Source organism: Akebia trifoliata, chromosome 15 (genome assembly GCF_017979445.1).
Source record: "Akebia trifoliata isolate Shusen 1 chromosome 15, ASM1797944v1, whole genome shotgun sequence".
NCBI lineage: Eukaryota > Viridiplantae > Streptophyta > Magnoliopsida > Ranunculales > Lardizabalaceae > Akebia > Akebia trifoliata.
In genome coordinates, this window is record NC_141389.1 from 1837757 (window position 1) to 1852729 (window position 14973).

A 14973-nucleotide genomic window follows, 5' to 3' on the forward strand; every position below is an offset into this window, starting at 1 on the left:
TTTTGGTACAAGAGGAGACCATTGTAATAAAGTTGATGGGACCTAAGATTGATCATATACCACACATTGTTAGACATTTACATCAAATTTTTGATGTAAATGTCTGTATCTTAATTTTTTTTTCTTCCCTCACTAAACAGTTTGACTGTTTTGAGTAGTTTGTTAGCTGTCCTCATCTTATTAACTTAGCTGTCGAGCTTTCATCTTTGTGTTGTTGTCTTATCCTCTCTCTCTAAAAAAAAACAATCAAACAGATTCAAACACTATAGGATTTGTAGAGAGAGAGAGAGAGAGAGAGAGAGAGAGAGTATCAGATGGAGGTGACGACGCCATTGTTAGAGGTGGAAGAAGGAAACAAACACAACGAGTTGAATCGGTCAGTGAGTGGTCATAACTCAGTGAATAGTCTTTTAAGAGATTTTATCTCCAAATTGCCACTCAAAGTCAAGTCTGGAGTCGACTCAGAGAACCCTTTTCATATTTCTCTCTCTAAAACCACAAACTTGAATGAAGGTAATCTCACCAATCTTTTAATGCTTTTTTTCTTTCTCTTTTTGCCTTATTTTATTATTATTATTATTATTAAAAAAAATTAAAATCTCTATTTGAAATTGAAATTATGGAATTTAAGATTACTTTCGTAAAATAAAAAATAAAAAAGTAAGAGAAAGTCAATTAAGATGATTTGTGTGTATATAATCAAGATCAATAATGATCACGGTTGTTTTAAAACTCGATTAGACGTCTCGTCTCATTTATGATTTTAAATCTTGTCCAATACGTCTGACTTGTCTATCTGTCTCGTTGGTGAACGATACCGAGACGTATCAGATGAGTCGTCTCGATTTCAGATGAGATTTAAAACCATGATAATGATTCCAATCATAAGTACTTTTGAGGATTCTAAAAATACGATCGGAGATGATGAAGATGGAAGTAATCGTTAAATATAAAATTTAATAATAAAATAAAATTGATCGTTTTGTTGATCACTATAGGTGGGATATGATCATATGAGGGCCTTATAGCTCGTGTAGCTAATAGAGGGGTAAGGTCCACCTTTTACTTTATTCCTTGACAAGGAATAGCGGATCAGTTAGGGGTGGGGTCGGAGGGACGGGTTCTCCTTTCCCTATGACCCTTCCTACGAAATGTTACCCCCAACCCCCTTAGGGGGTTTAGATGACGATCTTCGATGTTTTTTCAATATTTTAGACCTTAAAGATACTCATAATACAATTAGAGGGACCATACATAGAATTTTTTGTAGAGAAAATATTTTCTTTAAAATATCAAGTTTTGGGGAAAATTATTGAGAAACTAAATGTTCTAAAAAAAATGTTTGGCATGTTGAATTACACCAAGGTAAATGCCAAAAGAGATTTGTTTTCTAGTTTTGGGTAGTGACAACTATATCAGGACAATAATAGAGATATTCTATTGCCACACCAACTTTTTTTAATGCCACCCCAATTCTTATGTAAATCACTTTAACACCTGTCTTGGGGTGGTGTTAGCAAAAGTTGGTGTGAAATAGTTCTCTAATAATATTAGGATTTTCCTTAATGAGGAGGAAATCAATTTCCTAAGAGGTTGTGTGGTTGAATGTTTTCCCTCGAGAAAGGAAAGAAAAATCTATGTTATGAAAATATATCCCCTCCAAGGTGGGAAAATTATATTTCTAAGAAAAATGGATTTTCCTTGAAAGTGCTCAATCAAACACATAAACTAGATAATTTTTCAAAAAATAATTTCTCATTGATTTTTTCTAGGAAATCACGTCATGTCATTAAAAGTTTCGTGTGGTTTCTAAATATCTCGATGGAAACATTTCAATTGCGATCAATACCGAACATAACATTGAATGTTTCGATTAGTCTTGCAATATCTTGATTAAGATGTCCAAAATTTTCTCTTTATCGAAATATTAGATAAAATTGAGATTTTAACCTTTGGATAAAATTAAAAATATATATATATATATATTAGGATAAAGATTAGGGATGGACCTTGGTTCGATTCAAATGAACTGAACCAAATCAATAGCATTGGCCTGGTTTGGTTCGGTTTGGAATAATTTGCGGTTCAGTTCTGGGTTAAGACAATGTAGAATCGATCAATTTGGTTCAATTGTTGGTTAATATAAATTATTTCATATTTATTATTTATTTTAAAATATGAGATACTTCAAGTAGGTTTATAGGAATTGGCAACCCATAGAACTAAACCAAACCATTTAGTTTGATTTTATTTTATTGACAATTCAATGAGTGGTGGATTTACAATGGGGGCATTTGTCCCCACAAGAATTTTCAAAGTCTGAATTAGTGAACTATTGCGATAGATTTTAGTGACAGATAAACAAATCAATCACTATTGTCCCCACAATTTTTATTTTTTTCCCACTTTTAGTTGCTCTCACAACTATTTTTTTTTTCACTCTTAATTGTCCCTCACAATATTTAATCTACTCTTGGTTGCCCCCAAATGGATAAAATCTTGGTGCCGCCCCTGAATTTAGTTCGATTTTGATTCTTGTTTAGTAGAATCGATCTAGGTTGATTTGATTTCGATTTGACTTGAGACTGACCTAACCCGAACCAAGTTGCACCCCTAGTAAATATGTCTTTGTCGGATAATAAACCAAGTTGCACCCCTAGTAAAGATGTCTTTGTCAAATAATAAATCAATTCGATAACAAAAAATAATTATAATTCCCAAAATACCATCAATCAAAATCAAGTAACTTCGTACATGTTTAAATCTATAACCCAAGATGGAAAAAAACAAAAATTCCAATAATTTCAAATAATTGATAATTAAAAAAAAAAATTACATAGAAATAGTCAATGATGTTGATTTATTTATTTATTTATTTTTCTTTGAGTCGTGGAAAGAGTCTAAAACCATGGACTTTTTCTTGAGTATCTTGAGGAAAAAAGTCTATGACTGTGCACATGCCACGTCAGTCAAGTATGTTTTAGTATTTTTTTTTTCTTTTTTTCATAGCTGTCATTATTCATGCACAGGGTTAGCTGTCATTATTCATGCATAAGGGTAAGACTAGGCTTACTAACTTAATAAGATTTCAAATCTTACATAGGGTGTTAAGCTCACCTTGTGGCATTTAAAAACATGATCAGAGAACAGAATTTTATCAACTTAAAACAAAATGATAAAAATAAACTTAAAAAAGATTATATTTCATCTTCTAATTTTAATTCTAAACTTAAGAGTTCGATGGGAGTTCATTGCCATCCATTTTAAAAACCTCGGATCAAGTCCAAAAGAAATTATCTTTTTATCCGACTTTTTCCATGAAATCTAGAGTAGGTATGGTGTTGGATTTGCCAATTTGATAATCTATTTGAGCTCAACAACTCTGAGTAAGATTTCAAATCTTACTAAGTTAGTCAGGATGACTTACTTTTTTTTTTTATGTCGGATTTGCCAAATTTGAGCTTAACAACCCTTAGTAAAATTTTAAATCTTACTAAGTTAGTCAGGATAGCTTACTTTCATGGATATTTTCGTATGGATATTTGTAGAGTCAAAGATACAGACACAAAACGGTGTAGTCCTGGTTACCATAAACAACATATGAAGTCTACACGGCAAGTTTTTATTGGCTAACAAATACATCTGGCTTCGTGCCAAACCGAAAACGGCTTTGTTAGTAGCCGTATGTGTTTTAAACTATATATATATATACCAGAGAGAGAAACCGTTGTTCTGGATCCTACATAGATTGAGAACTCTGGGTTGTAATCTTCTCTTCTACAAACAGAGAAAGAGAGAGAGAGATGGATCAAGAGGAGGTGAAGACGCCATTGTTAATGGCGGGAATAGGGGGAAAACCCACTGAGAAGAAGCGGTCTGTGACTCGTCGTAACTCGGTTAATAGTCTTATGGGCGATTTTATCTCCAAATTGCCCTCCAAAGTCAAGTCTGGAATCGATTCGGAGAACCCTTTTTATATTTCTCTCTCTAAAACCAGAGACTTAAGTGAAGGTAATCTCACTAACCTTTTAATGATTTTTGCTACTATTAAAACTTATCTAATTACCCTCCCAATCATAAAGAATCAAATCTTCATTTTGGCCTCTCTTTTATTTTTTTTTATTTTTTTTATTGTTAGAATTGGTTTAAAAAAAAATCTATATATATATATATATATATATATTATATATATTATATATATATATATATATATATATATATATATATATATATATATATATATATTAAATTTTGGGATTCTGATATATTTCTTTATGTGAAATAAATTCAAGGGAATTTAAGAAAATCGATTAAGATGATATGGGCATGTACAATAACGAATTTGACAATAAAGAAAAAATTGATTAAGATGATTTGGGCATGTATAACAAAGATCAATAAGACTTTGAATATAAAGGCTTAAATGAGCACTATTGAAGGTTATAAAAGGTAGGAGGAAGGCTAAAAATGAAGATGGAGATAATAAGAAAATATATAAAGATAAGTACTTTTTGGACTGAAGATAGTATAGAGTTGAAATGACGTTAATAGACTTCATGTTGTTCATCACCATATTTGGAAGAATAATGATTTTCTGACACCCCTCTCAGACATATGCCCCCATCACTGAACTGTAGATTATTTGCCTTGGAATATGTAGAACGATAAATCTTTTTATTGTGTATTCCAAGGAAAATGATCTATGTTTTTGTGATGGGGGCATGTGTCAGAGGGGGGGCGTCAGATTATCACGACTCTATTTGGAATAAGGAGTAGATTTTTTATTTTTTTATTTTATTTTATTTTATATGCAAGCGAGTTAATGGTTAGTAATTTGTAGTTGGATGCGGGTTTTGAACCCAAGTCTTTGTATTAGGGGCGGAGCCAGGATTTTGTCTTCGTGGGGGCAAAATTCTAAATTACTATTATTAACTCATTCTAAATCTAAAAACACTGTGAGGGGGAAAATTCCTTGTTTACAAAATTCTGTGGGGGCAAAGTCCTTTAAAGATCTTAAGAAATTTTAATTTATGAATAACTTCTTCAAAGTTTAAAAAATCTTATGGAGGCAAAGTCTTTAAAGATCCTAAAACATTTCAATTTTTAAATAGATCCTTCAAAGTTTCTGAAATTCTTGTGGGGGCAATGGCTCCCATTGTAAATCTTCCCCTACTTGGTATCAACACGCACATACTTTAACCAACAAGGCAAGTTGGCACCTTTGGATAAGGCATAGATGAAGATGATGTTCGATGCTTTTTGCAGTAATTTCAGAGCTTAGAGAAGGTCACTATACAATTATAGAGGTCATAGAACTTTTTGCTCATAGTGGTCCTAATGAGTGAAATTTTTTTTTTTTAAGAAATTAAAAATTGTTTGTTTACAGTTTAAGAGATTGAAATTGAGGCATTCTGCTGGAATATCATGGGTGAACAACAATTCTCGTGTTCTCATTATAGTGCCACTCATAGGAAGTTTTGCATGAACTTATTAGTCTAGTTCTTGCATATGAGCTACCAATTTTTTTGTTTTTGTTTTTTGGTTGTAATTTTACCATCCATCTACTAATTTGTAGACAATAGTAAGTTGGTAATGTTCTCTGATTGTCTATTAGATTATATGCGCTCTCTGCCCCTATGTAACCACCACTATAACCATCTCTCTAAGCTTGCATTTTTCATTTTTCAATAGTTAAGGTAATCATCCTTGTTGTCATTCTTGGGTGAGTGATCAAACTGAAGAATGGATGTACTCTCATTTGTCAAAATTGATTGTGTTTTCCCAACATGTTTATTGGAAAAACTACAAATCCTGCTTTTGAAAACAGAGATGTAAGATGTGAATGTTTTTAGTGCCATTGATCTCATTTGTCAACTTATGTTGTGGTTTTGTGCTTAGTAGTCGATGGCTTAGTATTTGATGTTTTCGAAGATCCCAATTTTAGTTTTTTCAATGCAAGACCTTCCATAGTATTTACAATCTTGAACTTAAATGTTTTTATTCTATTTTAGTTAGGATGATTTATCATTCCTTCCATAACTTTTGTTCTGTTTTGTTTCTTGAACAAAACAGAACGTTTCCATGACTATGAGGTGTCTAACATGGCATCTTTGAGAAGGCCCAAAACTCCAAACACTTCTAAACACCTGATTATAATGTAATATTTTAGTTATATTTGTATTTAAAGTTTTTTAAAAGACCATCAAACATTTTCATCTAATGGAATGTATCAAGTTGATGGATTTATCTGCTCTTTAGGTGATTATTGAGCTCGATTTGATGCAACAAATGGTTTAAAAGGAGCAAGTCTCCCTTAGTCGATAGAATCAATGTTTCGAAAAATACAGGATACCTTTTTCCAACATTTCATGGGGGTTGTTCATGTTTGGAGAGATTGCAATTCAGTCACCAACTCCCTTACTCTTTACGGTGTGATAGAGTTTCTAAACCCTACTTCTGAGTCCCAAATCTTTCTCATGTTACAAAAAAGGCTTTTGTAGGAGATTTGTAGAGAATTTGATATAAGAACAATAAAGAAAGAAAACAATCAAGATGCAATCACACACAAAAAACACAGATTTTACGTGGTTTCCTCAAGATTGAGGTATGTCCACCGATTTCACTATGAAGAGAAAAGTCTCAGTTACAGATTACACCCTTCCACCGAAAAGAGAAATATATGTGCTAGGAAAACCTAACTAGGGTTTTACATAATACAACTGTACAACTAATAAAGTAGTGTTTGGAGTATGAAAGCATGAACCCTTCTATAAAAGAAAATTTTCAAAAAAAATAGAAATAAATTAAAGGATTATATTAAAGTACATGTTCGAATCTGTGTTGGGACATGTTGACAAGGCAAAAAATCCTGATAGTGTCGTCATTTGCACCGATGTAAAATGGGTTTGCTCTCTTCTATCAATGGAATGTGAGTCAAAAATTTCTAGCATTACCTCCAAACTTTAAGGAAAAAGTATTTTGACGATCTTTTGTTGCTTTGATAGAGAGTGGATGCAGATAATTGCTAAGTAGCTAAAATTAGATCGCACTGAAATTTATTAGATTACGACTAAGTTTTATAAGTTGCCAAGGATAATGCATGTAAATTTAGTCCTATTAAAAACTAGTTGGCACCTTTCTCTCAAAATTTCATCCTTTCTCCTTCAAACATTTATGTTCTTTTTTAGGTGAGAAAGAATACTATGAAAGACAATTTGCCACACTGAAATCCTTTGAGGAAGTTGACTCTCTACAAGCAGCCAATGGTGTTGATGAGGAACATGACAATCAAGAACAAGCCCAACATGAACGAGCAATGAGGATCTCCAATTATGCAAATGTTTTATTATTGGCATTTAAGGTAATTTAATTAATTTTCGTTTTTTATGTCTCGTTATAATTTAAGTGCATCTGATCTATTTTATGTACTTACACCATTGAACTAACATTATGTATTATGGTGTGCAGATCTTTGCTACTGTAAGGAGTGGATCGTTAGCTATTGCTGCTTCAACACTAGATTCTTTGCTAGATCTCATGGCTGGTGGCATCCTATGGTTCACACACTTGTCTATGAAAAATGTAAATATCTACAAATATCCTATTGGAAAGTTGAGGGTGCAACCAGTAGGCATCATCATTTTTGCTGCAGTCATGGCTACTCTTGGTATGTATTTGCTCCATAACCCTCTTTTAATTTCTAGCAAATTGGTTTATCGGTCTAGAAGTGGAGACTATGCTCCAATTTTTGGGTTCAATGGAATTATGCTTGAATATTTCTGAGGAAGATAAGAAAATTTTAATGTTAGAATTATGCCATTTTAAAAATTATGACCTACATTTATATCTCCTCAAAATTTACGGTATATCGATCATCAACATCGTTCCACAAATTTGGGGTCAGATGAACAAATCCTACCTTCCAAAATTCTATCCAAAGTCGTGTCTTCTATTAATTCATGTTTTCATATTGGAAATTTGTTCCATAGTCCTTGATAAGAAATATAGAAATGCTTCATTTTAAAGCTAATCCAAAGAAGAGAAAAATATAGGTTTAGCTAAGAACAAGCTCATGTTTTGAGAATGAAGAGGTACAAATAAAACCAACATATATTTTGTCCATCATATTTGATTTGTGTTTGATAAAGGGGCAAGAATTTGATTTAAACTTATCACCATATTCATCTAAGTGACTATGACTCACATAGTGGTATTCTTATATATATTAAGGATAATAAAGGATTATGTGACGGGATATCTTAATAATAAGCATCATATAATGGTAGACAAGATAATATTTTAAATTTTATATGCTACAGATAAAATTCTCACTGAAAGGGTAAAACTTATTGTCTATGATAACTACCAATCATATCTCAATAATCATCATCGATGCTTTATCCCTATAATCAATATCTCAATAATGAAGGAATAAATGTTTACAAGTGTCCCACTTAAGGGTCTGTGGACAACATGTGCTGGACATGTTGGACTTTACGCTCTGTCGAACATGGACCCCAAACACTCCATCACTATAAATTGGAACAGAATGGCAAAACCTTTTATGCTATCTGAGTAAATTTTGTTGGTAGTTATCTTCTTTACTAGCAAAAGTCCAATTCTTGATATCAAGACATTGTAACAAACTTACTGGGCTGAGTGCAACATAAACTTCTTAAAAATTTAAAAGAACCCAAAAGTTTTCTTTGCTCTTTTTTTTTCTTCATTTTAGATCATGATCGTTGTGTTAGACCTTAATTAAATAGCAGAAATTCCTTAAAATGACATAGTGGTCTACCACTCTTGTTTACAGGCTTTCAAGTATTGATCCAAGCGGGAGAACAATTGATCAAAGATGAACCTTCTGCTAAGATGGCCTTGGATCAATTGGTGTGGTTGTACGTGATTATGATATCTGCTACTGTTGTAAAACTTGCCCTTTGGTTCTACTGCAGAAGTTCAAAAAATGATATTGTCCGTGCCTACGCAAAGGTATCTTAGCCACATGTTACTTTAGGGCTTTCTTTAAAAATGCGTAAGATGGACTTAAACCAATGACCTCAAAGTTGCGTTTCAATGTGTCAAACCAACTGAGCTATGGGTCTAAGCCCTAGGCTTTCTTTTGTTACTTCATCATATTTCAAGGTATCCCAGAAAGTTAACTATCGTGTCCAATGTTGTTGTCTAGGACCACTATTTTGATGTAGTAACAAACGTAGTAGGATTAGTTGCTGCTGTGCTTGGCGATAAATTCTATTGGTGGATTGATCCGGTCGGCGCCATTGTCCTTGCTGTCTATACGATTTCTAATTGGTCTGGGACTGTCTGGGAAAATGCAGGTAACTTGTGTTCCTTTTCTTTTCTTTCTTTCTTTTTTTTTTCCATCTCTAATTCAGATTTTCGGGGAATCCCCTTTAATTGAAGAAATATTCCTATTATGTCTATTATGCCAATTGAATCAATGTTACTAGCCATGAATTCGAACTTTTTGGTATTTTTCGTTTCTTCGGATGATATGATGGGTTAATTGTTTGCTTCATTGGTTCCAATGGTGGCTCAGCCATTTTCGTTATTACTTTCTGAGTCGGAGGAAGTACTGTTGTAGAATTTATTAATAGTATTAAAGGTTAAACATGACTCCTAGAGAGTTACAAAATATGACGTTTTGTTCTCTTCTTCTTCTATTTTTTAACTTGGCAGGGCAGGGCCTTTCTCACTAGGCGAGTGCATCCGATTCATCAGTCCTTTCCTGAACAACTTCTCATTCAGTTGAGACCTGCTATTGGCACCCCAACATTTACTTATTACACCCCTATTTCTTAAATTATTTATCACACCTCAATTAAAGATCAAAACATACTCTTCAAACATTACAAAAGAATTTGGCTCAAATATACTCTCAACATTACAAAACATTATAACACTCATTCAAACAATTTCAGTAGTTGGTTACAATTATGATTAGGCTCATATAAAATCCTAAACCCAAAAAATAGAAATCTAGCACCCAAACAAAAAAAAAAGTGAGCTTCTATTGGCACCCCAACTTTTTCTTATTCTCAACCATTCATTTATTTTCTTTATTTGTAATCGGGTTGTAATAAGTCAAAGTTGGGGTGCCAATAGCAGCTCTCTTTTTTTTTCATTTTTTTTATAAACAAGTGGGGAAGTGGTTAGTAAATAGTGGGTGAAGGCGGGTTTTGAACACAAGTCGTGGTATCAACACTAACAGACTTTAACCAACTTATCCTGCTAGAACATTCAACTTGTTTTCCTTGATTTTTTTTTTTTTTTTTGGGTTTCAAATGTTCGTTCTTTATGGTTGAAAGTTTGAAACTGAAAGGAAATTAGAATCTTGATTTATAAGTTATTAATTTCGAAATAGAAATGAGTAATTTCTTTTATGTTTCGAATTTTTTTATCAATTGATTCTAAATTTTGATATTGCAGCGTTGGATTTTTTATTTTTGTGTCATCATTTTATTGTGTCATGAGTTATTACTTCTTCTTGGTGACATTTCAGGTATTATTTATGTTATCCATGACATTGCATGAGTAAATTTTATAAGGTAGTCATTTTCTCTCTACTATTTCCGAAAAGGCTCCTACATGTTTTCACTTTGCAAAGTATTTGTTGGTGTATTTATCCTATGTCATTTGTGAGTTAATTGTTCAACGTTTTGCTCCGGAAAGGGTAGATACTTGTATGAATTATAATTTTGATCTCCACTTCAGTATCTCCCTCTTCATGGAAAAGTGGACCTAAATAAAGTAAATGGTCTTGGGATATTTAATGTTTGTCAATCTCAATTATGATCCCATCTCTTTGTCCCTCGTAGTATCATACATACATGTACTTTGTCTTGGTCTTACCTCTTCATTTCAAAGGTTCTACTCCATGGTTACTGTTGAGTGTATATTTTCCTCCACTCTCGGGTATGTCATACCCCAATTAATCCCCGTGACCCTAGTATATTCATAGTTCTCCCCCTCTCCAACAGATCAGTCTTTTGGAGTTATTGGTTGGTTAACATGATACCAAAGTGCTAGGTTTGTCTAGGTCACGGATTCAATTCTTCCCACCCTTACGGGTGAGGGGGGAGTGTTGAGTATATTTTTTATCCACTCTCGGGTTTGTCATATTAAGTCACAGTATATTCATAGTTCTGCCCCTCTCCAACAGATTGGTCTTTTGGAGTTGTTGGTTGGTTAACATACTATCAGAGTGCTAGGTTCGTGTAGGTCACGGATTCAATTTTTTCCACCCTCATGGGTGGAGGGGAGTTTTGAGTGTATATTTTCCATCACTCTCAGGTGTGTCATACCCCAATTAAGCCACGTGAGCCTCTTACATTCATAGTTCTCCCCCTCTCCAACAGATCGGTCTTTTGGAGTTGTTGGATGGTTAACATGGTATCAGAGCACTAAGTTCGTATATGTCACGGATTCAATTCTTTCCACCCTTATGGGTGAGGGGGGAGTGTTAGTGTATATTTTCCTTCACTATCGGGTGTGTCATACCCAAGTTAAGCCCTGTGACCCTCTTATATTCAGAGTTTTCCCCCTCCAACAAATCGGTCTTTGGAGTAGTTGGTTGGTTAACAGTTACATTGGTGTTTTTTAATGTAGTTTCACTGGTGGGACAATCAGCTCCTCCTGAAGTCTTGCAGAAATTGACCTACCTTGTCATAAGGTACCATCCTCAAATCAAGCGTGTTGACACCGTCCGAGCCTACACCTTTGGCGTTCTTTATTTCGTAGAGGTTAGTCAATTAGAAAAGCTTTGTATATTCGTATACTATGAAGAATGACAAATGCCACCATTGTCTTTCCACCTCAATGTACTGAAGGAAGAGCCACTATCCAGAACGGTACCACGTTCCTGTAGCAAGACACTGTGCCTACGTGGCACATTTTGTTTGGAGATTAAACACATTGGGCTACGTGCTATGAAGTAAACAGCTTGTTTAGGAGCCCGATGTGTTTTAAAGTCCAACCAAAACGTGCAGCGTAGACACCGTTTCTATTCTATAGGAACAGGACACCGTTCTAGATCCTGTTTCTTTATTTAATTCTTACATTTTTTTTTTTTTGAAATCTGTTTTAACTAATTTAATTTAGCAAAACAGGTTGACATTGAACTACCAGAAGATTTACCATTGAAGGAAGCTCATGCAATAGGTGAATCTTTACAAATAAAAATCGAAGAACTCCCAGAAGTTGAACGGGCATTTGTTCATCTTGATTTCGAGTGTGATCATAAGCCAGAGCACTCTGTTCTTAGTAGGCTACCTGACAGTCAGCCTTGACGTTGACCTCACTCGAACTATCGATACAATGGAAGAGCAATGCAATGGTATTTCTAGTTTATGGATGAGTCGGAACATTGATTTAATTGAGCTTCTCAAAGGCAAAAAGATTACTTTTCGCAGAAACCGAAAGGGTGTTTGGCTTCTCATGTTCGTTTTTGGTTTAAGGCTTGGTCGATGGTCGTGATAATGTTGGTCTAGCCGATGAAAGGAATTTAATTGTCTATATAGTTTGATAAATCATATTTATTTAGCGTGTTTGTTGGCTTTATTTATTTATGGGTAATATTTCTTGAAAATCCATCTAAATAATTTTATTTTTTTACACAAATCCACATCGATTAATTTTTAAATTACGAAAATGCCCTTGCATAACAATATCTTTACTATTATAATGGTAGAATGGTGACAATTATTTTTTAAGGTAATCTTTTTTTTAGTCTTTTAGTGAGTTTTTATTATTATTAGTCTTAGTAGTCCTTGAATTCTGGGCGGTAGTTTGATAGTCTATTTAGTAAAGTTTTTTTTTTTTTCTTTTTAATGGTCCCTCGTTATTGTCAAGCTCGCCACTTTTATTTATTGTTGAGGTCGCTGCTTTTTATTGTTGACCTCACAATTTTTAAAATTGTCGAACTTGACACTGTAAAACCCACCTTTTTTTTTTTATTTTGGTGAGATATTTTGACTAAAATACGTGAAAAGATCAATTAAAAACTTATATAACAACTTTTTAAGATGACTTCAAACCAAAAGAATCATCTTTGATTGATTTTCATCTAAAAACAAAGTAAATTTTTTTTTTTTTGAAAAACTCCTAATTTTCTACGTACGTCTTCAAAATGCTTGAAAATGATTTTTTTTCTTTCTCAAATCTCCAGAGAGGGTTGAGTATTGATCTAAATCCAAAATAAATATTCTTTTAATTACAAAAATATCTTTGAATAGATTCATTATTGTTTTTAAAATAATTTATTTATAATAATACAAAATAACTAGTATTTTTTTAATTTCTTAAAATTCTCTTGATAAATAATAAAATGTACAACATAACTTAGAAAGACCCATGGTTTTAGCAAGGAGTGCAACTAGATTCAATTTGGTTCAGTGAACCAACATTGGTTGATTTCACTAAATAAGAATCAGAACTAAATTGAAAAGCCAATATAACATAATCAACCCAAACCAAACTAAGGTCAGTTTGGTTCTATAGGTCGCCCATATCCTATAAACTTAATAGGCTCTTAGTAAAAGTTGGTGCGGCACTAGAAGCTCTCTTAAAATATTGAATAATGCTGAAATGACCTGAAGATTAGACCTCACATTCACACTCTGATGTGAACGTGTATGAGAACACGTAAATGCCTTTCCTCGAGATACAAGTGAAAAGTATTTATGGTTTCTATCCACTTTCATGTCAAGAAGTGCGGTATGAGGTCGAACTTGAGGTCACTCTAGCACAGTTCTAAAATATTAGCTAGGCATTTTAATTTTAAAGTAAAAAATAAATAAATAAATAAAAATTTCTGATTTTTTGACTCCCCCCTCGCCCTCCCCCTCTTGATGTGGCATGTGTAAGAATCGTAGATTTTTTCTTCGAGATATAAAATTGCAAATCCCCAAAGATATATACAATTATGTATCCTGAGAAAAATCTATGGTTCTAGTACAGGCCACGTCAGAAGACTACGAGGGAGTATGTCTGAGGGGGAGTCAGAAAATCATTATTCTAAAAAATATATATTTAAAACAAAAGGGTATTTCAGTAATTTGATCTTAAAACTAATGAAAATTAGGGTTTTCAAGGACCAGTCAAATCATTATATAAATCCATCCATAAGTCTAACCTCACGCCCTATCTCTCTCTCTTCCCAAAACCCTACCAACCTCCATATTTTCGTTTATAAATAATCTCTGATTCTGATTGGTTCATGTAGATGTAGGTTCATTAGAACCATTTCAACTTTTCTCTACGATGATCTCTAAGTTGATTTGGATCTTGAAGAAACAACTCAACACGGCTGGCTAGTGATGTTAGAAATTGTCCGTACCATCTGAGATCTCTCAAAGATTCTTTGATGTGATTTATATTTCTTTCTGAGGCTTTTTTTTTTCCCCTCTCACTTTCAATCCTTAATATCTGTTATTTTTTTATTTAAAGAAAATTAGATTTCTTATTAGGTTTTTATTTAAGGAGTGTTTGGATTTAGAGAAAAGAAAAAAAAAATGAGTTTCTTTTCATTTCTCTTTCTTTTTTTTTTTTGTTTTCCCTCTAATCAATAGAAAAACTTAAGTTTGGAGATAGAAAAAAAGGGTAGAGTTGTAATCATGGTTACAAAACTCGACCGAGACCGAAATGTACTCTTGAGCATGGACGAGACGGACGAACAAGTCAATTTTTCGAATGAGATATAAAAACCCGTTCTTTTTTCAATTTTTTGAACGAAACGTCACAAGCGTATTAGAAAATTCATCTGAGACTACTCAATATCTAACATGGACGAGATGAGACATGAAACCGAGTTGTAAAACCATAGATGTAATTTTAAATGGTATATCACTCATGAACCTTTCTTTTCTCCTAATTTGTTGTCAATTTAGAGAGAAAAACTTGGTTCATCTTTTTTTTTTTTTTTCCTTCCCCACTTAACAATCCAAACAAAAGAAA

At 33.2% G+C, this 14973-nt stretch overlaps 1 protein-coding gene and 1 non-coding gene across 3 annotated transcripts; both read left to right on the forward strand.

Moving 5' to 3' along the window:
• The first annotated feature begins 279 nt into the window (after window positions 1-279).
• On the forward strand, window positions 280-12583 carry LOC147383848 (metal tolerance protein 4-like). 2 transcript variants are annotated; one of them, XM_086425894.1, is made up of 7 exons: window positions 280-513; window positions 7188-7360; window positions 7468-7666; window positions 8813-8991; window positions 9188-9338; window positions 11629-11762; window positions 12129-12583. In XM_086425894.1, exons 1-7 carry the CDS (start codon window positions 315-317, stop codon window positions 12306-12308), a joined length of 1215 nt encoding a protein of 404 aa, XP_086282020.1. In that variant the 5' UTR covers window positions 280-314; the 3' UTR covers window positions 12309-12583. The 2 variants fall into 2 exon arrangements, with proteins under 2 accessions (XP_086282020.1, XP_086282019.1); XM_086425893.1 differs by lacking the exon at window positions 280-513 and adding an exon at window positions 3718-4011.
• Window positions 12584-14328: 1745 nt separating this feature from the next.
• On the forward strand, window positions 14329-14411 carry LOC147383849 (small nucleolar RNA snoR117). Its single transcript, XR_015173166.1, has one exon. It is a non-coding gene; the product is annotated as a small nucleolar RNA snoR117 (small nucleolar RNA).
• The last annotated feature ends 562 nt before the right edge of the window (window positions 14412-14973 follow it).